Genomic DNA, 25,201 nt, shown 5'->3' with positions numbered 1-25,201 from the left:
GCGGTACGCGGAGGGTACGCCTTGGTACCAGAAGGTAACGTTTGCCGAAGGTAGTGCACGTCGACTTAGGTGGGGGCATCTCTAAGCTAGCGGTGCCAACGCTTCCTCGACGCTCACTGCTCGTCGACCCGTCGAGCTATTGAGACCGGGTGGTACCGGCCCGGAGAGAGAGAAAGAGAGAGAGAGAAAAAGAGAGTTTTTAAATAATCGTCTATCCGTCGGTCGACTTAGGAAGAGGAAGATATCCCGGGTCGTTCGACCGTGCATTTTGTGCTACACGGATTAAGCCGAATCGGAAAGACGATGGAGAAAGATCAGCCGGACTCCCTGGCGACTGTCGCTGTCGTCTCGGAGAAGATGCCGCAGACCCACAGCCACTATGCGCCAAGTGAGGTCTACTCCACCACCGAGCCACCACCGGTAAGCTTTAACATATAGATTAGAAGCGGTCCAAAGGATCTATTATCCATTCGCTCTTCAACCAGATTGGAACCAACTTGTTTTCTTAGCGAAAGAAACTAGGGAGATCATCATTTGTCGCAATTTAAAAAATTTGCAAGTAAAATCGGTGATCTGCTAAGGCTCGGAACATTCTACATTTCCTATAACTCATTGTCAGTATTGCACGTACATGAAGGCGATCTCTGTACTTGCTAGAGTGCAATTAACATATATCACTGCATTAAAAAGTATCGTAAACACTTACTAACGTGTATAAATGTAACAGAAAAACGACTTGATCATGTCTAAAATAAGTTCTGTCCAACAATATGGTAATCTTAGGTGGTTTGTTGGCAAGCACTTCTTGTATATCTAATAATGCATATTTTTTCCTTTCACATTAAAATGTACAAGTTCTTAAGTGAAGATTGATTAATTAGTTCGAGAAATCGCATTAAAGATTCCACATTATATATTGTTCTATATCTTTAAAAGATTTATATTAATAATTAAAGTTTTGAATAATCTATATATATAAAAACTCGCAAAGCCGAAGCTATATGTTGTAGCGATATATAAGATAGTTATTGCATTTTTATTTTCTAGCGCAAATTTTACTGCTTCCATAAAATATTTCACATCTATTAAAGTAAAGTCTATCTGAGTAACTTAAATAAGAATAATGATATTTCTGCTGTCTATTTGTATATTTGAAGCTGTCAAACTTTTTTTGTCCCAATTACCTATGACTCAAATACTATTTAATTTAATATTTTTAATTTAATCAAAAACGTTATTTTTTATACTATAGTATAAAGAAATAAAACAAACATAAAAAAGAAATGTTTTTAAAGTCGCTTTTATAGCTTCGCTTATATTTATAGAATAGCATTCTTTTTGAAAGATCCAATTTTAGAAAGTTTTTATAACAAAAATACTAAAAAGTATAATATTTAAATGCGATTATAATAATCGACCTTTCTCTTTTTTTCTTTCTTCAACTAAATAATTTTCAACTACAATTAAAAAGCTAGCTTCTTTATAAGAAGAATGCTGTAAAATAAAACGCGACGCTCTGTCTGGCTTCATGTGAAATCACTCATCAAGCAATTACGAAGACTAGAACGGCGGATAATTTCGTACACGTGCGATTGTTCCTGAATAGAAAAATAACACATAATAGCGAGTAGAGTGTAGAAGTAATCGCAATTCGGAAAATGGCATTCTATCGTAATTGAACATTAGCCACTATAATGAGAAAGTTACAACAAAGCAATTGCTCGTAGATTTCTCACACACGCATGGTATCCTTTGTTTGCTGGATGATCCACACAATTTTACTCGCGTTTGCATAATTATATCCCTGTCATTATCGATGGTAATGACAATCAATCGGTCTCTTATCCACATTCTCGCAAGTATAATTAATTCTTTAATACGTAAATGAACGATTTTAGCAAATGAGATGAGAAGCTTTAGAAATTTAGAAAAAAGTATCTTGTGACGTAAAAACTTCTTGGAAGTGTTTATAGGTATATTATTCGCTGTGGACATTATTATGCAAATCTACCATATTTGCAGAGCAATAAGCGTGAACGTTATCGCAGGAAAGAATATTGACGAAAATATTACGATGGAATATTCGTTATTACCGCAATTATATCATTGTTTTTCAAGAAATATATGAGTAGACGATATCCGGCGCCGTTAAAACCGAAATGACGCCATGAAACAGTATTACGTGACACGCATAATTCTTTCGGCTGCTATTTCACGAGGCGATGGATTGAATACAAGCAATTGGGATGCAAATATAGCGTTTCGCAAATTGATATCGCTGATATTGCGTAATGCACTCGTGGCTCGCGGCGCCTTTTAAGATGCGCTTTAAATCGAAACGAATGAAATTTGATTGTTCGCAAATAGGGTCAGTGTCGGAAAATTATCGTCGCAGAGATGCATGCAGACTTACTTGTCCGATGTGTAAAGATAACGTACATGCAAGGTTCAATCGATCAGCAATACCGCGTAAATAGATGTATGGAAAAGTCTCTGAAGGACGGAAGTCGGTATAAAGGAAAGAATGTTCAGGTAGATAAAGCAATTTTCATAGAAAATGTGCTAATGATTCGTGCAAAATCTCGGAATAAAAGAAGCAACTTAATGCAGCGTAAAACGTAGCAAATGGCCTGTAACCTTATCATTATTATTTTTACCACAAAAGACACATTGTTGATGAATAGCACTTTTCTTGTAATATAATTTTTTTTTACAATCTGTGCTGATTTCTAAAACAGATAAAAAATAATCGAAAAATACTAAAAAAATTTTTAAAAGAAGAGTTGCGGTTTGCGCTTTGACTACCGCGCTTGGCTCTAATTGCCTCACCTATTCACATTGTATTAATCTAGAGAGCCTATACTTTTATTTTAAAAGAAGAGTTAAGAGTTTAAGATATTAAGTTATATATCATTAGCATTTTCGAAATAAATGTACATGTTAAGATAAATATTTTTATTTAGTCATACAAAACAAAATTTTATGTATCGTTCTCTATTTTCTATTTCTATGAAATCATTACGTATACATACTTATTGAAACATTTATTCTTCTTCAAGAGTATTAAAGATCGTACTAACAAAGACAATATACGAAGTTCGTGGCACGTTCGTTAAACAAGAAAAACACTGAGGATTTAATTACAGCAATTACAACGGGCAAAAGTGTGTGACTCTTAATACATATTTACAGCGAAAAGTATCCACCGAGATGCATGCATTTCCGCCGTGGAAATCGTGATCGTGTCATCATTAAAGATGGATACTTAATTGGCTAGCGAGAGAGTTTGAGAAAAAGTGTCGTCTAAAAACTGTAAATGCGACACACATCCTTTCTGAGAATATTTGACTTCCTGTCTGTCATCATACTATCATGAATATGCATATCTGATAAAAATTATGGAGAATATGTGAAAAAATATTTTTATGGAAAATGATATATATTCGATTATCCGGTATAAACGATCCTTTATCATAGAACCACTTTTCTGTAAAACAAATTTATTTAGATCTTTATTTGTTCGTAATTAATAATAAATAATCATCTTCTCGTTACTAGCCAGCTATTAATATAAAACATTTTTCATTTAAAAATAATAGGTATTAAAATTATGAAAGCAACACGAGGAAATTATGGATTTGCTTTTTGTCAATTGTGTAATTTAGAGAGAAGATACTTTGTGTGTCTGTCTGACAAAGTCACATTTATGATAGTAAAAAATGATCATTTACTGTGTAAGTACCGTTCGAATATACGTAAAAAGGAGAATGATTAAACCTCGCAAAAAATCAAGGAATGAAATAAAGTTTTCGAAACTCGCCGATGATGCGTGTCAGCTCTTTGTGCCATGCTTATAAATTCGCGAGAGCCTTGAACGCCGAATTCAGTGACGTCAAATTGACCGTTCCACATTCTTCTGCAAATACATACACACACAGATATACGATTCGCCACATCAGCGAAATTAGCGAACGTAAACACAAAAAAATCGATAAATCAAAGAAGATGTTTTCGAATTTCGAAAATCAGTTTAATAATGACATTATGATATATTATGTACAATTTCTTATAACAAATGGTTAAAACTCCGTAAATAACGTTTTCATAAATTTCTTTTTAAAAATAAGTATTTTTTTACTACTTTATAGCAAAGAGCCTTTAACATGAGAAATGCTTGAAATGTCTCACGTTTCATGTTGTCATTGAGCAACCAACCATTCGTGAGACTTAACTTGCGCGTTACACGTCGAACTTTCCGGAGATTTCAACGCGCGCATTGGGCGTGGAATATCAATGCCAGTGTAACTACACCGGTATAGTTACATATGTAACGTCGACTAATATAATATATGCAGTAATGCAGTACCTACAAGGAAATTGTATTACCTTACTTTTTATGGATTCAGACCTCTCCTCTATAAAACAGAAGGCCATTTCCGCCTATATCGTCAGCAACAATGATTGCTCCATCACGCGTATCGCCGGGCATGTGACAGTAAAGAGAAAGAGAAAGGAAGATTTTACGTTTTTTCACTAAATAATGTTACATTTTACTGAGAGACAAATTGCACCAGATTTTTTACCATATACTTAAAGTTTACGTTTTAAAATTGTCACATTATTTTATACCGTATATTATTTTAAATAGTACACAACGTATATAGTCCATATATCATGTAAAAATTATACAGAAACTTACAATGTAATTTTATATTTTTTGCTGCATTTTTTGCTTATAAATCACACTTATAAATAAAATATTTTGGTTAGAACATACGTTCGTCATTCTGAACGTCCTCGCGTTTTTGCTTCTCTTACATATTATTGGCATTTATTTTTTCGCGCGTGTATGCGTAATGAACTCACAGTCCACAGTTACGTAAAACAAAACAAACTCTGATGCTCGTGGAAATATGACATTCAAACCGGATATATTATTTCGTAATCTTTAATTGTTTCTTCCAATAAGAATTTATCCACTTTTATCTATTTATTGATAACGTTTAAATTTTTTAATAAAAAACGAGATATGTGAACAAACAAGAATTTCTTACTTATTAATTTACAAAATTGTAAAAAATTTTCTTTAAGAGACACAATAAAGCTAACATTTTTCTTCGAGAGATTAATGCATGTGTATATTTCAGATAAAAGAAGAAAAAATTTTGCGGAGAAAAGTTAAAAATTAAAATGTATAATATTTAAATAATATCTACATACTGGAAATATTCAGATATCAAAATGGTACAGTACAGAATAAAGTTTTCTTGTCTTCTTTTTCGTGCTATAGCCATTATTCGTTCGAATGCGAAACAAAAGAAATTTTCACGAGCGTTCAACGGTTTAAAGAGGTTAATAATAGCTGGAAACGTTGCTTTCATTTGTTAATTTCAAGCGCGCAACGTCCATTCTGCACTAGTATGTATATTAGAGAGAAAGTGCAAAGCGCGTTATCGATGTCTCAAATCATATGTCGTGGGAATTAACCGGTTTGAAAATAACTGTCAAACATGTTTCACGATTTTCCAGAGCGTCTTGACCACTTTTCTATTTTCTCTTTTTCGTTATTGAATAAATTAAAAATATATAGCTTGTTGCATGCTGTGTCCTACAAAGCTGTAAATTCAATTTATATAAATCCATGCATTATCCACGACTGAAACTTCTCAACGAATTAACTCAGATTGCCTCACCTAGTAATTCTTCTTGAACCAGTTCGCGATGATTAATTGTTCATTGTTCCGGGACGTTCTTCACGGACGGGGTAAATGTCAATGACTCGCGAGTAATGGGCAGACCAAGAAATTTGTCTTAAAGGACAAATAATAATTTTTTTCGTCTCGAGCGCCTACCTGGCAACAGTACCTATTTACTTTTGTCAGGAGGATCGCGCGGCATAAAGCCAGACTCGGATGGCCTACTATCTCTTGGAAGCCTCTCACCCGAGTCGTCCATCCACATCGAGGTCATTACGAATTGTATGTAAAAGTACAGTCCGTGGTGCAAGTCTCATCTCCCGCGTAGAGAGAAATTTATATCCCGAAAATTATCGCTCGGCATAATTTGATCTCAACATAAAAATATTTTACGTATAGGATAATCGTGAATAAAAAACGGATAGAGCTAAAAAATATGTCTTTGACCCGGAAATTAACGTGCAGCTTAATGTCCATATACATTCCAAATGTAGCATAATTACATAACACGGCAGTCAAACGTAATCAACGAGTTCGCGTTAAAATAGCGGCGAATGTCTATGATCTACAAAAGCGTCGGGCGTCGAAACGGGTCCGAGCTACACTATAATAATGTCAAGGTACAGTTAGCACGCGTCAGATGTATTTTATCGCATTTATTCCCGCGGGGCTCTCGAAGGAGTTAAATGACGACGCGGTAGTTTATTTTCAGCTGTCGTTAATTTGCCCGACTGCGATACACGGACGTTATTCCGGTTATTCGATAATGGGTATGCACATACGTACACACAGTCGTACGTTACTTAAATATATATTTATTTATTGCATAAAATATTCGATCTGTTCTATCTTTTTCACATATAGTTTTTTTTTTATACGACGACAAGAACTGATGAGATAAATTGATAAGGATTTTGTGGATTATATGATATCAACTGATATATTCTCATTGTCAGTGAAAAGTATATGAGTCAAGGAAAATGAATATAAAATAATGGAGACACTTGGAGAACTCATTCACTCGCCAAGGAAAACCGCGCTTTGCGTTTTCCACGATATTCATCAAAAGTTGCAGTGAATTAACGAGCTACATTAACATACATACGAGACTTTACATAATCACCTTTCCTCCCCTCTTATCGGTGTAACTGGCCACGGTAAAGCACAATTTGTTCGTGTTCATGTTCATGTAAAGCACGTAAATGCATAGACACATACGTGTATAAGGGTGTACGTACATAAGGTGTGTACGTACGTGTGTATCTATATCACACCTGTCACAGAGGTGCTGGTATACTCTTCTCGACATACACACACACACACACACACACAATGGCACGCGAGATTTCACGCTGGTTAACCAACCGAGTCGAGGCCTTTTGTCGTTTCACGCTCTCCTTTGACGTTCTCTTTGGCATTGTCGTTTTTTAAAACTGTTTAACATTAGAAGCTAGAAGTCTGAGAAGTCTCCTACGAAATTCAATTCATTTGTCACTGTTGATGCTCCAGTGATAAGAAAAAAATAGAGATATTAAACTCTCTTCCCTTCTCCGTTCAAATATTATGATAAGTGAAATCTTCTCTACAGGCGTACATGAGACCGCCGATGAAAAGCACGGCTGTGCAGATCGCCAGGATCGCCGCTATTACTCTGATCACGATGTCCGTCGTGCTCGGTAGCTTTATCCTGGCGGCATCCTGGGTCCAGGCTAGAGCGTCCTGCACGCCGGAATCGATCGCAGCGATGCAGGCTGAGTTGAAGTTTCAACAGCAGAACTACGGATCGTATCAGCCGCAAGGTGAATTCTTGAAACATTTGCAGCCGGAAGCTCTGGTGCAGGTGAGACCGTATGAAAAAATATAGTAGACTAAAATGCGAGAACATGTCTTATCGTAAAATATAATATATATCTACATCCGTTAAAAGAAAACGAGACGAGTAATAAAATTGCTGGAATATACGTTCACATATAATTCGTATCTCGCAGTAGAACATACTTATGTTGTATCGAACATTTATTTCTTTTTGTGTTGCTTGAGGTTTCTTGACTTTCTTGCAAGTTAATAAAGATCGATACATATTTCGTTATCGTTAGATTGTCAATCTAATTGACGATCGCAAGCGTTGCAATTGCGAGGAACTCAAGGTAAGTCCACGGAACGAGTATTATAATGATGAAAAACAAGGAGTAATAGTAATAATAAAACAAGATTCACCGTAACGTTTTCAGTGCCGTTATCCCCTGCCTTCGAAAAACGCAGCCGCGTAAACACACGATTATCGGGATAACGACCGGTCCTTATACTGTAATCGTTATGGAGAAATCGCGTTGACGGTCCTGCTAATTTTTCGCAGCAGGGAAAGTAACAAGTAACTGTGCGCCTGTATCTACCGCGTTAGATTTCTCGTTTAATTGTTAAGCGAATTAAATTCCATCGTTCGCGGTGTAAAGAAACAGCGGAGCCGACGCCGCGCCGTAGCTTTCAGCTTGTTATGTTCACGGTGGTGGTTTCCACAGAGATTTCTAAATTTTCACGTCGCGGCGTCGCACGTCGTGGCAACGTTCGACGAATCGTAAAAGGAATCGATCGACAGAGTTGTGCAGATCGACAGGTCGCTTCGAACGAACCCGTGATTTAGCTCTTTACGAAAGTGAAAAAGGGAGACGTTAGTGCGATGCTGCTAATATAATTAACATTCGTCTTCGGGCTCGGTAAAAACGCAAATTTGCTCTGGCAAGCGACTAAAGAACGCTAATGCGATATATATGATGTGAACAAATAGATCATGACCTGTACAGAAACGCTCTGCGTTTCGGATGTCTTTTTAGTCATAGATTTTTTTTCTTTCAAAACTTTGTCAGACATAGATATGCAATTTGTAATATTTTCTTCAAGTTTTATGGAAAGCCATTATTTCGCAAAAATATTTCTAATTTAGAACGTCTTAACAGTTAAACTTTGAATTGAAATTAAATTGTCCTGCTAAGATAAAGTTTATTGATCGGTTGCATGCCTGGAATAGTTGTACCGATAATGAGATTCGAAGAATAGTTACTGTTATATAAGTCGGACTATCAACGAGAAGACAAAACAAGTGGGATCGCTTGTTTGTCACGACACGGGCGGGCGCTCGGAAAGAAAGAATCGTGTCTGATCGATCATAGTCACGTTTATCGTGGTACTTGCCTTAATGTTACCATCATAACGATTATTACATTTGCCATTGATTCTTTTAATTTACAACTCTATAAATATACTATAGGTATAATCAGAATCTCCACCAAACGATTATTGCAGCAAGAGTTCGTCGAGAAATTCTGCCTGTTAACGAGAAAATAATGCTCGTCTCCGAGAAAATAGCATTTCGACCTAAAACTCAACAGAAATTGTTAGCTTGCATCACGATGAAGACCAAATACGTGTAACGAATATGATCGCAGTGTAAAATCTCTTTCAGGAAGTAATTACAAAAGTCTCGCGTGACTTGTGAATGAAAATTACGTGAGGTAATTATCGATAGCTAGTTACACAATTTTTTATCAACGTTGCACTCTCAGAATAAACGCATTTATTTTAATTTCACTGTTAATATATCAGCGAGTAGTTCTTGTAGAAGAACTGTCGCGACGTATTTGCAAGCGGAATTGTATCTCTGTCCTCTGAGTACGGTGCAATTAAACGTAAGAAGCTAATTTTCTAGCAAAGCAATGTATTTTCCTGTTTCTTTCAGCTGTTTGCGTGAAATATAATTTCTTGGAAAATTACCAAGCAATTGATTCTCGTCCATAATTGTATTTTCCGTTTCTCTGATTGTTTTTCTTCGTTCTTTTATATGTCTATGCAGCAGCAGGAAACAAATAATTGTTTGTAAATTTTGCACGTTTGTCAATCGACGCGTCCGTAAAGAAAACTGAACGCGTCTTACCGACACCCAGTGAAAATCACGAATGGTCGGATGCTAATGAATGAACTGGCATAAAATATCACAAATTTAGAAAGCGTGGAGTTATTTACAACCGTGTTCTTTACCGACGAGAAAGAGAGAGAGAGAGAGAGAGAGAGAGAGAGAGAGAGAGAGAGAGAGGAGGAGGAGGAGGGAGGGAGGAGCGTGAGCATCTTGCAAGCGCGCGCTTGAATTGACACGCGAATTGTCGGCAAATTGTTAGACATAATAAAAATATTCCCACAACCGCGCGCAAATTTTCTAAGAAAGTATCACGCCGCGAAATACTTTATTGTCAATTGTTCGGGCGACGTTATGCACAGTCGGGCGTTTATTATGGTCGAAATGGCGAAGTTTCGATAGGAAACGCCAACTGTCCGTTGCATTATTATCTTCGTCTTTATTATATTGCACGCGACGGCGATGCTGCATTGGCTCTTTCGTCTCGGAGAAATTGGGAACGAGCGCCTTACGTAAAGCGAATATAATAGCTTGGGCGCTCAAAACCAGGAAATCGAAGACATTTCTTCTTTCAATTAAAAGACTAAAGTTTCACAAAAGACATAGTTAACTTATTTACTTTCTCAACGTTTATTTATTTATTTATTACAGTTGGGATTAACAACATGACATTATTATAAGATATTGTCGGAATATTCGGAGATTTCAATGCCATAGCCGCGCAAAGATGTCCTCTATATGCTCAACTCTATGCTTGATGACAACGGAATTACAAGGATTGGCATAAAATATATTTTTCATATACATATGTAAACTGAATTTTTGTCGAAATCGAACATCTGGCTAAAAACGTCACAAGTACTTTATTATAATATAGCAAAACAGAGAAAAGCGAAATCTTTAGTAATCTATGTTTTGTTTTATCCGGTTTTGCTTGAGCCGACATCCAAGGTTTAATTCAAGGCCATATTCAGACAAAGCAGTTACAATCGTACGCGACAGCAAGTATCGGCGCACAGTATCGGCAAATCGTATACGGGAAGATATTGAAGCGATGTCGACACAGGATAAATTCAATAGAGTTATTTCTGTTTCGCATCTTTTAAAGATATATGTATATGTATATGTATATGTGTGTATGTGTTAATTAGATTTGTTTTATTTTTGTTTTGTATCAGCAGAGAAAGAGAGAGAGAGAGAGAGGGGGGGAGAAAGAGAGATTCATTAATATTGGATTGTTAAGCACAGTTCTTTAGCTGGAAGACTATTAAGAAAAAAAAATATTTAAAGTAAAATCGTAGAATTTCATCAGATTTTTCGATATTAATAAATAATAAAAGTCTAAACGTCTCAGAATGTACAGATATTACATGATCGCGAGACTCGAGCAACTTCCTTCAAACCTCTCGAGTTTATCTACGCGAGCGCCGCTACATTTTCTGCCTAAATCATGACTATACCGGAGTACACTTTCGCTGACGAGCACGTACAATCAGCCCATAAATCCTAGCGAGATTATCTTTCTCTATAGTGTCCAGCTGACTGACGGCTGACAAGAAACGCCTGACGCGCGTAAAAAAGCGCGATTTTTTCCACGCATCATAAATCCCCCGCGCCGGCCGATGCGATCTCTCGCCGCGAGCGGAAAGAAAGACGCGACGCGACGCGACGCGACGCGGCGGGAACGTGCCGGTACGTAGACAACGGCAATTAATTCCGGCGTTAAAGAGTGAGCCCGCTGTAAAGAACGGACTTTCGAAGAGGCGCGCTCCGGTCGTCCGTGAGTATTAAACGCAGAAAACGAAACGTAAAGAAACGCTCGGCGCGAAGCGGTACCAGGAGCCGCGCGTTCAAGGAGAACCGCAAACGGGGGAATTACGTAATTCGAGTTGCGTTCCTTGTGTGTGATTGCGGTTGTGCACGCGGATCGACGAGCGAGCCAATATTGTGTTTGTAAATTTATAACGACTGGTCACCACCGTGACCAGTCACATTTACAAAATCTCGACTGATCGGTGATAATACAGTAGGTTTAACATCCTTGTAAAAATTCTCGTCATTTTTTAACAGGAATATAATATAATCATCGATAACTAAATAATCCCTTACTGTTTTATACTTGTATAGACCATATTGATAAACGTTACATAAACAGTTATAATTAGATTTTGGTAATTTCCTCATTAAATATTTTCTACCTTATTTCTCTTATTATACCTAAACTTTTACTTTATGAGTATTTCGTTTATTTGTCTTATCATGAATATCTGATTACATGCTCTACAGTTGCGAAATACAACTTTTTTATTTCTTGAAAGTAAAAATTGTTCTCGAGTCCGTTTTATTCGCACTTCTGATAAATGCGCCCATCACGTACACTCCGTCGTCCATCATTTGATTTCCGTTATACGAAGCCTCGAGTACTCATCAAACAATCGCGAAGCATCGCGGAAGCGACGTATTCAATCGCGCAACGAGTTTTCTCTTCTCTCGGTAATCAATTTCCCTCATGAGAGACTAGCTCTCCCAAATTGGATTGTTTCCGCCAGCCTTACGGTGTTTCTACTAATTAATCAATATTTTCGTGATAATGCCATCCTGGTACACCTGCAAAATCGTAATTTTCGGTAAAAGAAAGTTTAATTAATGAATTAAATCAGCACATTTTGAAAGATAATTTTATTACATTAACATTACAATATATATTATATATATATTATACCTATTATGATGTATATTATAATTAATCACCGTATTATATTATAATAGCGAGGGATTGAAATATGTCTAATTATGTCATAATTATTATTATATCAATTATAGTTCCATTATGTTACTTATTATTTTTGCAATTTTGTATATTGTATAGTTTTGACACTTTTGTTGTCAGTAACACGATTATGAAATCATCCTCGACAGGTAATTGCCTGGAACGAAAAATGGTATACACTTTTTTCCCCGAACAGTGAAATCTGGTAGATCGATTATTCCTCGTAGCGAGCGTGAGTCGCGATGGACGTCGTCGAGTTTGATCGCGCGCGAATGTTGTGGCCGTTTCCGGTCCGCTTATGGCGACCGATAGAAAGTAAGATCGTATAGTTATACGTTGCGAGAATATAAAGCTAAACTAAAAGCGCCCGGTTCATATAACGGACGTGCAAAGGTGAAAATCGGTCATCGTGAGGTCAATGAAATCCGGCGAGATCGCGGCTATAAAAGCATCGCGATTTACATCGACATCAGGTTTGGCCTGAAGAATCATATGAAACCTTTCTACGTAAAGACAAAAATAATTTTTACGAGATTAAGTGTTATTGCAAAATTATTAATAGTTAGCTGTTGAAACTAACAATAAGTATTGAATTAATGCATATCTCATTAATACGTCTGCTATTATTTCTATTAAAAATTTCGATTCCAAGAAGACTGTTTCATTATCGAGCGTAATTACCCACTAGAAGCTGTAAGTGTGAAGAATCGTTCTCTCTCCCACACTTTTAATCGCCTTAGCTACAATCACCGGCAATTTTGCAATAACAGTGAAAAAAGCTTTTCCGACGTTTCATTATTTAAAATTTAAATGGATGGTTCATTCATTTTTTAGAACCTAAGTCGTTTCAAGGACCATCTTTGCGCGCGATACCTTTGATTTTTAGTGAGTTGCATGTCGAAGTTAACACTCGCATGTACTTCCTCGCAAATTATGCCTTGATTTCATAAGCGTTTTTTGTTAATTTACGACGAACGGAAGTGGTCTGATAAGTGATATGTTGAATTGTTCATTTCCTTATAACGCGAAATATCAAACATCCTTTGATTTAAAATGTACGTTTACATTAATGTATAGTTTATTTGGATTGTAGCACTACAGTTCTTTTAAATTTAATTCCTGAAGAGGAGTTTTTTTTATTTATACGTTGGAGGAATACAAACTAATTTATGCAAATAATATACATATAGTATATGCATATATCTATATTATCTATAATATATGCCGGTATAAATTATTAAAACATGATGTTTAGATAATTCAGTCTTATGTTAAATATAGAAATAATATCCATTACATACATATCCATTAATAAGGCTTAAATGAAATTAAGAATTAAATTTTTGAATTCTGTCAATTAAAATAAAAATGTATGAAAATCAAAATTAAATACAAAAGTTATATATAACTCAAGTGAGTAAACTTTCGTCGTCTCTGTTTACGTGGAAACGACGATACGAAATATTTCCTTTAGACTGCATTTCTTTTCATCGCCTTTGGAGCAACCAGACACTTGGAAAATGTACCACGACGAAAGTGGGTTGTCGGTCGCGCGCTAACCGCAAGAGGTGAACGTTCGCTAAAAAGATTTTCTCTCGGCAACTGTATTGTATTATACTCTTTCGTTTGACAGTTCCAAGTCGCCTTAAGGTACCACGTTCGCACGTACTGTCAACGTCATCGGTAGAAAATAGAATTCTGACTCATTCGTAACTGACTATACGTAACGCTGCCCGTGGCCGACTCTTTCCTTTTTTATACGTGAGAACGATCGATCAGCGATGTTAATGAATGTATCCAAACGAGAATCTTTTCTGTCGATTGAACCTCCGTTCTGCATCAGATGGAATGATACATATGATTATTAACTCGCGAAGGAAAATAACGCGGGATTGAATATATTTAGCTCGCACGCGAGACAACTGTATAATATTGTTGTTTTGTGCGCGAGCTGAATGTGTTTTCAAATGATTATGCTATTTTCTCCGTAAGATACATCACATTACATATTTAACATAGAATTATACATGTATATGATTAATATAGTATGTAATGACGTATGTGATTATTACATAATTATCTGTGTATAATTTTTTAAATCATAATAATGGACAAATTAACTGATTATTTTAATTATAAGCATTTATAAATTTTGATTAATAAGAATTTCACGCCAATAAATAGAGAAAGCTAATATTTCGATTTTATTTTGTAAATAATACATATAAAATTTAATAAATATAATGAAATTAATCGGCCAATTTTATGGTTGAAAAGACTATCTCATATATTTCTGCTTTCTTTTTTGTATCATCGGTCGATTATAATGTTTAACTTATGAACTTCTTCATATAATGTTGTGATCGAAAGGAGTTGAAATTGCGACAAATCACGTTGCATCGTCCCGTAACCAAGCTATTGCTATCGTGTCCAGCACCGTATACACGTCTAAAAAGCGACAGGTAGCCATAATTGATCATAATGCCTCGCTAATTGATAGGTTGAAGAGGTTTACCGCGTTTTCTAAAGAAAGCCATTCAGCGTACAGCGAAGTCATTGCTGCGGCAAATTGCAATGACGATTTCTTCCATGTCGCATGCTCCGTGAATCTTGAGTAGGTGGAAACATAACTCTCGTTTCCCTTTTTTTTTTCAACGGGATTTCATGTCGCGATAGTTGCACATCGGGAATTTCGCGATATATACGCAGAATAATTGCCCTATAATGTAGTAAGCCAGCGAAAAGTGACATGTATCGCGCAACGTATCGTTTACCGTGTTACGTCTTGCGTGTATGTATAAAGAAATTATGCATAGAAATTCAGTTGCTAGATACACGCAATTCTGATTTAATTGACCATCCAATCATTATTGTAAATATTCGTCTAAAGCGAGAAGCGCAGCGAGCAATAAAGATATGTATCGTATTTATTTTGATGTGAAATTTTATGCTTTTCGTTTAAACATCTATAGAGAGCGAATGCAAATATATCAACTTTTCCTTTCTTGAATCTGAAATTTATTGAATTCAGTTTTCAGAAATAGAAAGCTATTATATGCATGATAAACTGATAATAAATTAATGAATAACAATAAATAATTTATTTTATATTTAAAAAATTAATTATTTGCGAATAAAAAATTAATTGACTTTTCTTCATTTCATTTTTTAGAAATTTTTTAGACGTTTCTAAGACACATATTATGTAAGAACTTTTTGGTTTCTATTTTATTTGGAGTCGAGAGTATAATATTTTATCGATTCCGGAAATTGTTGACTCCGAGAGACGATACATTTTTTAATAAAGCCATGGTAAGCGGTATACTAAAGCAGTTTTCTTTACAGTTCCCATGATTATAGGCGAACTCCATTTATTTCGCCGGATGTGCAGACGAGGCACTATCTCCGCCGACGCAATTTGTATGCGTTCCCGTAGCTTAACGAGTTTCATCTCGGCTCGTCCCGTTTTAGTTTGACGATCATGCAGGTTGCCTGTCGCTCGTCCGAACTATCGCGAAATCCTTTCTACATCCTGGGCAATTTCCCCGAGTGGAAAGTGCTTAGTCGTGTTCGCGTTTCTTCGCGCTAGTTCGAGTGGGCGATCTTCGGCTTAACCGAATTGTAAGTTAACTGGCTGTTTAAAACACTGACTTTCACGATGCCGGTATTCATGCAGAATATAAATTCCAGAATTCGATTTATTATATCGAATGTCGGAGACAATATATCTTTGAAAAAATATTCTATTGATTTTTAAGCTTCTTAATATTTCTTAATATTACAAGGATATCTAATGTATCTCATAAGCTTTAAAGCCATATTTAAAACCGATGCTCAATTACTTACAATTCTTGCTTTTTCAACTTACCATTATGATCCACAATTGTGCTGTTGCGACGTACGTTTCTTGCACAAAATTGTAATCATCGATTACCAATCGGCTTACACGTTAAGAAGCAGGAAAGACATTTAACAGCATCGATATTCGTCGGGGGAAGCGTTTCAACACGTTTATGCCGCGTTTGCGGTAATCTATAATTTAATGCTTGTAAGGATTTACCGGATACAGCAAACAGGACGAATGGCGCGCTTGAATCGGAAAGTCTCTTCTCTTGCACAAAGTCGCGATTGCGTGAAACCGAGAAACGCGGCCGACGAGAAAAATACTCACTTACAAAGTTGGAGCTTTCGTTTTTTCCCTTTCTATGTATCAAGCTATGTATCACCATTTTACCATATGGTATTAACTTGTAATTGCTGTATAATTTGCAATCTTATTTTAAGTTATCTGATCGTAAAACTTCTGCTGAAACGTTGTAAGGCTTGAAAATGGCTTCTATTAAATTTTGTCAAGAGAAAGTTAACTCCTACTGCAGCTGCTTTGAAAGAGGCAGAATGTTCGTCCATCGCATTATTTAATAATTCAGAGTTTGATTTAACAAAAAACATATTTTGAAATTTAATTTAATTTATCCAAAATAAGGGGCATCGTAAGACCAGATAGAATAAAGCTATAATCCTACTATTTCTTTGGGCATTTTCTCATTCGCATACGATTTCCATCGACGAGATTACACTGCGATAATATAAATGCGGGTTCACTTTCACTAGTGACCCACGATGCCGCGAGCAGGAAGACAAGTTGCATCAACGAATGAGGATTGCCGCGGAGGTATTTGTCCAGCTTTCGAAGCCTCAAGGAATACTCGTCTTTTTCCGTCGAAATTTTTCAAGAAGTCCCTGTCTGTCATAAATCAAAAAGATAGGAGCTTCAAATATGACCCTGCAAAAATAATATAATTGTCTGATTTGTAATAGGCAGAATTACTGATATTAAAATTCTGAAAATAAATTATCAATATACAATAGATACAATTTTTTTACGATTCTCATACACGATAACCTTCTTCGTAATTTTCTAGATTTAATTATTAACATCATATATGCTATAAACATAGATATATTATTAATCCAAATGCAAAGATTTAAACAATTTTTAATTTAATTTATAAAATTAAATTAAAATAATATATTTACATGTTCCTTAAATTAATGTTTTTAATGGTAAAAATGTGCAGTAATAGCATTAAAATACAAGAAAGAAATTGTACTCTGTCTTAAAAATATTATTTATGCAAATCTCAGGATAAAGAAAATCATTCTATTTGTAGGAACCTGTCGAATCAAAGGATTCTCTGCAAAGTCTCGCTGCGCCAGCAAAGAAGGAAGTTGAGCCGGACACTAAAGACATGAAAACTCAAGAAGGAGAAAACAGCTCAAAATCTGATAATGAGAATGGCGATCGCGACGATGATGATGATGATTACGATGACGATGAATTCCCTCCTGTACATATCAAGCTTCCTCTTCAGTTGGATCTCGACGACATTGCAGGCGTAAATATATTATTTTGTATACATAATTCTACATATCCTATTTTTTTACATAAATATTTTAATGATAATTACCGTATAAAAATCTTGTATACATGATTTTATATCGGGATTTTTTTATGATTTTTAGTTTTGAGAAAATATTGACATGTGAATCTTAACCATATCTTAAACTTTGATTGTTTTTCCAGACGTTAATTCAACAAGCTCGTAGCAGAGTTTCCTGTGTAGTTGAAAGACGACGAGCCGACGAGGTGATGGACGGAACCGGTGACAACGGTTTAGATAACAGTACCGATCCACAACGTTTCCAAAGACTAAGCGGCGAGCGAGTTGCTATTCTTTGCGAATCAGGCAGTCCAAACCAGGAGTAAGTAATAGCAGAAGAGAGAAATATATAAGACAAAGCATTAAATACTTAATAATTGTAAATAATATGAATACCGAATACTTAAATTACTATTTAGTCCATTAATTAGTTCTTAAAAAATATTGTTCATTATAATGCGGATAAGATACAATAAAAAACAAGATTTCCAATTACTAAATATTAAAAAGCTGAATAAACAAACAATAATAACTCCATAGATGTACAATGAAATATTGTGAACTTTATTAAATCATTATAGATAAAATGGAATATAGTAATATATAGCAATAACGATTTTACTTTTATTCTTTGTAGGCAGCAAGAGCAAGAGATGCTTACTCCAATCATCGTGCCCTTGGGCACCGTTCAAATTCCCCTCCAGTCCCAGGAACCTAACCCGGGCTATCATCAATACCAAATACATACCCAGTATCAAGTTCCCGATATGCAGCAATTGCCGCTTAGCGACCCACGAGGATTGAATCACATCCCCCCGGGTGTACTTCCTCCTGAGCTTCGTAACCTTCCTCAGTTGACTATGGAGATGAGACCGCCCCGAATGGGCCCGCAGACGCCCGTGATGGGACCTCAGAATAATCCGATGGGACCACAAGTGAGTTTTGTCTACTATGCAAACGTAAACGAATTATGTATAGCCGTTGTAAATCGCACACACAAATTTATTTATTTATTATAATAATTTTATCTAGTACATCAATACTAATATGTCTAGATCGAAATGCGTCAGATCCCTATCGAACTGCGTCAGTTCCCGATGGACCCGATGAGGGGTATGCGCCCGATGGCTCAGGAGCCTCGTCAGGAACCGCAACAGGTTTCGATGGTGTATCAGCAGCAGGCCGAGCAAGTTCCCAATACCTACAATCAGGAGCAAGGTCCAGCTATGATGCCACCGCCTCCTCCACAAGCTGAGGCACAGGAGCAAGACCCAAGAATACAGCAGATACCACCAATGATGATCCCGCAAACTGAACAGAGGCCACCTGCTCCACCTCAGATCACGCCTGAAAAGCCACGCTCTCCCTTCCAGGGCATTCCCATAGAAATCAGGAGAATAATTCAGCAAGTTCCGTTGGAAATTAAGAACATCATCCAGCATATTACTGGCGAAGCCAGGGCGATCCCGGTCCAAGTACCAGAGGGGGCACGTCGCGAGGTAACTTTGTTTATTTGTCTTGCGTTAAATTGTAAAGCACATTTCGAAGAAAATCCAGAAAAATTATTGTATATTTTCACAAACGGATACATATATAATAGATACATCTTTTTTATTAAATTACGGATTAATTTTAGTTTTAATGTAGAAATGGTGCTAAGATCTTTATCTGGAAAATTGTGTAACGTACAACTGTTAAAGTCACGTTCTGTCACGTTCGTAAATATGTATTGCAATGCAAATAGGAACTCAAACCGTTCCCGGAAGGCGCACGGCCAATACCATTAGGACCATTCCCACTTCCGGTGGAAGTGAGAAATTTGATTGAACATGGAAATATCGAAGGTCGTCAACGTCCGGATGGCGGCGAAGAGCAACAGGAAGCAAAGGCTTTCCCAGGTCCGGAGGATGACAGCGAAGAAACAGAAAGAAACTTCCCCATTCCAATGGAAATCCGCAATATAATTCACCAGGTAAAATGATAAAAAGAAATATCGTATGAATTAACAAAAAAGATTTTAAATTAAACAGTCAATATAAATAAAAATATTGTATATGGGGATTATATGATAATCATTAATTTGTATATTTGAAATTAATACAAAATCTATTTAAAGGATGTACCTTTATTATATATTTTTTGATAGTAAGTTGAAGTTTATTATGTCAGAATTTTAAATAATGTATAGTATTTATTTATACAATATGGATGTCCAAAAGAATCGTAAAAAATATGTGTTTAAGTATACATTTTTAGCAGATGTAAAATAATATTCGTGCAGGATCAGATTATTATTATAGAGAGTTTAGATACTTATATATAAAAATTAGAATCGATGATTGACACGTTTCTGAGAAAGAAGCATGTGGTAGCGTGGCCGAGCGGTCTAAGGCGCTGGTTTAAGGCACCAGTCTCTTCGGAGGCGTGGGTTCGAATCCCACCGCTGCCAATTTTTTGACCGGGAATACATTTTCTGTAGATAAAGTTATAGAAGATTATTACGTAATAAAATAAAATGTCGCGCGCCCGCGCGAATTGCACACGTATCTTACATACGTGTATAGAGGATGGCACGGTCTAAGGCGCGCTGGTTATAACACACGAGACTTCGGAGGCGCGATTTGAATAGTCATTGACATATTTTTCTTTTTCTTTTTTTTTAAGCACTAGATAATAGTTTTTAACGAAATAACTAATTAAGGGATTTCTGTGAAACTTTAGGTGGTAGAAGGTCGTGCTTTCCCGTTTCCGAGATTTGCATTGAGACCGGTCAAAACCTTGGAGATACCGGTAGAAGCGCATGCTGAAGTAACCGATGGCCAGTCTTCTGAACAACAACAACAACCCGAGCATCGGGAGCAACAGGAGCAACATCAGGCAGCACATATGATGAGTATTCAGCAGCAGCAGCAGCAACAAGAACAACAACAGCAACAGCAACAGCCACAGCAACCCATGCAGGAGGAAGAGTCTCGCCCGCATTGTAAGTAAAAATTGATTTGCTCTAAATTCAGATTTCTACATTCTTAGAATTACTATATTTTTATTCTTAATTTACTTTTGATATTAGAATTGTTTATTATAAATGAAATAATTAAAAAAATCTAAGATCTACATTGAAAAAAGATTAAAGTTAAATATTCAATACTCCAATACTAGAATTTAAGTACATTTGTCTATTTACAGATGTGCAGCCACGCTCCGTGCGCTCCGTACCAGATGAAGTCTTCTTGCATCGTCGTGAAAAGCGCGTGCGTCGTTGCGCCTGTGATTGCGCGTGCTAAAGGATGCAGTTGATTGTATCCATCAGACGGAACGAATTGTCAAAAGAGTCCGTCCGAAATAAAATTAAAAGTTCTAAATGAGCACGCCATTCACGCACACTTTGATCAGACGTTTGCTGCAGTCTTGGCGAGTAAAACAAAACGCGAAAAAAATAGTTGGAATATATTTTCATTAGCGTTGCAACCACTGCAAATACATCGAATTGCTGATCGCATTAAATTTTCCCGAGCCAAAATATTTTTACTGTTATCATTATAGCAAACCACGATATCCGAGTAACTTTTCTTCAGATTGATCCGAGTTCCGTTTGAGAGAAGCGCTTGATAAAAAACGAAGAGTCTCGAATTATATTAACAAACTGTATTTACGATAAAGTATTGTACGAAATTGATATTTTTATCTCGCGCGGTAGATTAATCGAAGCATACAGTTGACAATTAAAAATAAGTGTGCTTATCGAGGAACAATATCCTGGTTTAACAATATATAATTGATTTCAGAATATTTTCCCTTCTTTATTGGCCAACAGTACGAGATTAAGACCGTTTATAAACGTAACAGTTATATATTTTACCAACAATATGCGAATTGTTGATAGGCATGAGTGATAGTTTCCAAATCATTTTAATTGACTACATCTCGTTATATTCTCTTTCATTCCCGATTTCTCTCATAGAGAGAAAGAATGCGAAGATAGTTTAGAAATCTGTGATTTTCCTATATAAATCCTTGTGAAAACGTGCTGCTAACAATGCGGCACAGATACATGCACGGTCAAAGATAATTAATAATTAAAATTTCTGTACAATAATCGTCTTTTACATTCCGTTATTAACTTTGTATTTTTGTTTATTTCCTTATTATATTCCCGCCTCGCCCTTAAAGTGATAGAGAGAAATAAAGCTAGATTCCTTTACGTAAAAGATAATTCAAACTTCTCAAGAATATTCTTCGGAATAACACTTTAGTTTAACCGATTATTACAAATATATTCCTGTACATTGTTTACGCCTATCGAAAATTAATTTAAGCTTTATGTTTATTGATTTATATTCTCTATGTATTACATGTTTTTTTCTTTCTCATGACAAATAATAAAGTGATACGATTAGATATTGATTAGACTTAATTAATATATTACAATAAATCCTAATACATGCGATAATATATAGTAAATAAATAAAAATACACACATATATATATATATGGCGGTCAGCTGTCCACCACGAGCGCGCGACGGTAAGCACGCAACGCGGGCAGTATGGCCAGTATGACGGGACTCGGGAGGCGCGCGGCGCGGGCAGCAGCGCGGTATCGATCGGCGAGAAAGTCCAGCGATGCGCCGCGTAGCGGGCGCGCGCCGAACTTTCTCGCCGATCGATACCGCGCTGCTGCCCGCGCCGCGCACCTCCCGAGACCCGTCATACTGCCCGCGTTGCGTGCGTACCGTCGCGCGCTCGTGGTGGACAGCTGACCGCCACATATAGGTATATAAAAATATATAAATTTTATCACCAAGGAAATTATAGAAAGTTAATTACATTTTCTGGTTTTTTTTTTGGTTGTTCAATTTTTGTCAACGCTTATAAAATTATAAAATTAATAATTAAAAAGATATAATAGCAGAAATAGCAAATAACAAAATAATGTGTGTCTGTCTGCTTTTATAAAATAACAAATATGCACAAATAGAAACATAATCGTAAACAAAATTTAATCACGTTTAATTATATTACGAGTATATACTACTGAGATTTAAGAAATAATCAATAAAACTAAACAAGAGAGAAAAAAGAGCTTTAAAAATCTTGCATAATATTCTCAAATTATTATCCTCTCTTTTTGCGATTCTTTTACATTTTTTTTTATGCTTAGTATGTTTCTTCCGTCTGTGCGATTGCGACTTATTACAATTTTTGCTAATATAACATAATGTTATGACATAAATATAACATCTTAAATATTAAAGAAACACGTTTGTAACATGCTTGAGTTTTTTTTTTGGCATCAATGAAGCGTTGCATGAAACCTTGTGTTTTTTTTAGCAATTACACAGTATGCGGAAATTGTGATATTTCTTGTCGTCCTTAACTCGCAAACGTGCATGTGTACGTGCAATTTAACCAATGGTATACATTATCATTACTCTTCTTCTGCACAATTATGCAGGTCAATGTCAAATAAAAATTCACAGGTCATAATGTTGTAATACATTCTAAATTGCTCAAGCAATTACTTAATTGTCATTATTTATAAATTATGAAAAGCTTGAAATATGTCATTTATTTTCTATTCTTATATTAAACTTATTAACTTTTATCTTGATTTATTTGATGACTGTTAGTTTATTTTTAGCAAAGTAGAAAATATTAAAAGATTTTTTTGCACAGCTTACATTTTATGTATACAAAAATGACATTATTTATCAACGCTGTATTGTATAATTTATAAAAGAAAGAACATCAGATTGCGAAATCAAGCAAACGCAAGAATTTATCGCAGAAATATTTACCGTTTACGCTGCAATACACGACGGAAAAATGCGAAAGTTGTTGCAAAATGTTTTGTGAATGCCATGTCGACAGAACAAAGAAACAAGAAAAGTAAAATCACGATGTAAAATCGATATCACACTTATGTATCTCTACTTGAATTCATTAAATATTTTATGTAATCAAAGGCACATATTGACGAGAAGAATTAGACCTTATATTAAAAATGTTTTAAAATAAATTTATTATACAGATGCCACCTGAAAATATCAACATACATTTACATATATATACATAGTGTTTTTAAAAACACATTTTACAAAATAAATAATGATAAATATTGATGCAAAAAAGAAGAAAAGATAACGCAAAATTTGCCACATACTATTTCGAGCCAGATATTATTTTTCATGAAGTGAAATTATAATACTCATGATCTAAGAAAAGTGATGCGCAATTATATATCACATAAAAAAACCTATCGTTATCATAAATACGGTGTTCCTTGCAAAATGCTCGACCGGTATTTCTGTAACAGCAAAATTCGACACCGGTTTAGATTACATACTGGATATCGTGTCATACGACTTACGGAATCGCGTTTTCTCGTGTATTTGTGTGTTTCGTTAGTGGAAAGTGGTGCTTATAAACATCTACATCGGATTATGTGATCACCACACATATGGGGTTGCAATCGCGAGATCATGCTGTCTTCCTCTGCACAGAAAACATGGAAGCAAAATCCATGTTCTCGAATTTTTCTGATAAAGTGTGCCCGATAGCTCCAGTTATATATATTTTTTTAAGTCAATTTTGCTGGACATTGAGATGCACCGATTAAAACGTGTTATTTTCCACATAACGGAATACGTCAGAATATTTAATTCAAAATCTTTGCGCTAGATGATCATCATTCGCGACACAAAGACAGCACGTCTGATATAATCTCCGCGAAAGCTGGTGAAACACCCGGCGCGGATCTATTCGCGACCAGCGCAAGAGAATTTTTATTGAGAAAATTGTATAAGTGCTGCTCCTATTAAACTAGATTACCATACACACACATAAGACACCGCGCTTGACGATTACATAGGTATACGTCACGGATGAACAATTCTTCGCGCGGGTGTGTTATTAAACGATTATCTTGGAAAGCAGGTCACGCATGACGGTATAATTGGCTCATCACGAGCGGTAAATCGTCTCTCTTCGGCTATTAATTTTTGCGATTAGGTCGCTGGTTTCGGTTCAACTCGCCGGTGTCACGCACGAGATGTTTCTCCTCAACCGGATGATTATCAAGTCAGCGAACTGATTCAGGTCGCCAATTAAAGAAGGTACATACTCACCACTGAAGAAACTTATACATATGTATGCGGGGATGGTTGCTCGAATTCATTTTTTGACGAATGCCAGCGAACACGAATTTACATACATTTCCGATGGAAATTCAGTTTTGCGCTTGTCCAGATCGCCTTCACGGTTCTTCGGACTTGATTGCGAGATCTCTTGTCATGTAAGAATCATTCATCAGTGATTAAATTGAAATTGCGATTCTGATTACTTTGACATATCATGATTCAATATTATAGATACTAAATAATTATTTT

General features: G+C 35.9%; 1 protein-coding gene and 1 non-coding gene across 2 annotated transcripts; both read left to right on the top strand.

Annotated features, from left to right (window-relative positions):
- The first annotated feature begins 108 nt into the window (after window positions 1-108).
- On the top strand, window positions 109-22,218 carry LOC139770459 (uncharacterized). Its single transcript, XM_071702417.1, has 9 exons — window positions 109-420; window positions 7,285-7,536; window positions 17,545-17,769; window positions 17,958-18,136; window positions 18,452-18,749; window positions 18,870-19,313; window positions 19,559-19,786; window positions 20,536-20,797; window positions 21,001-22,218. Exons 1-9 carry the CDS (start codon window positions 304-306, stop codon window positions 21,096-21,098), a joined length of 2,103 nt encoding a protein of 700 aa, XP_071558518.1. The 5' UTR covers window positions 109-303; the 3' UTR covers window positions 21,099-22,218.
- On the top strand, window positions 20,182-20,263 carry Trnal-aag (transfer RNA leucine (anticodon AAG)). Its single transcript has one exon. It is a non-coding gene; the product is annotated as a tRNA-Leu (tRNA).
- Window positions 22,219-25,201: the final 2,983 nt, after the last annotated feature.

This window comes from Temnothorax nylanderi, unplaced genomic scaffold (genome assembly GCF_030848795.1).
Source record: "Temnothorax nylanderi isolate EJ_2023f unplaced genomic scaffold, tnyl_v1.0 TNYL_tig0030_pilon, whole genome shotgun sequence".
Lineage (NCBI taxonomy): Eukaryota > Metazoa > Arthropoda > Insecta > Hymenoptera > Formicidae > Temnothorax > Temnothorax nylanderi.
This window is presented reverse-complemented; position numbering and strand designations above follow the sequence as displayed.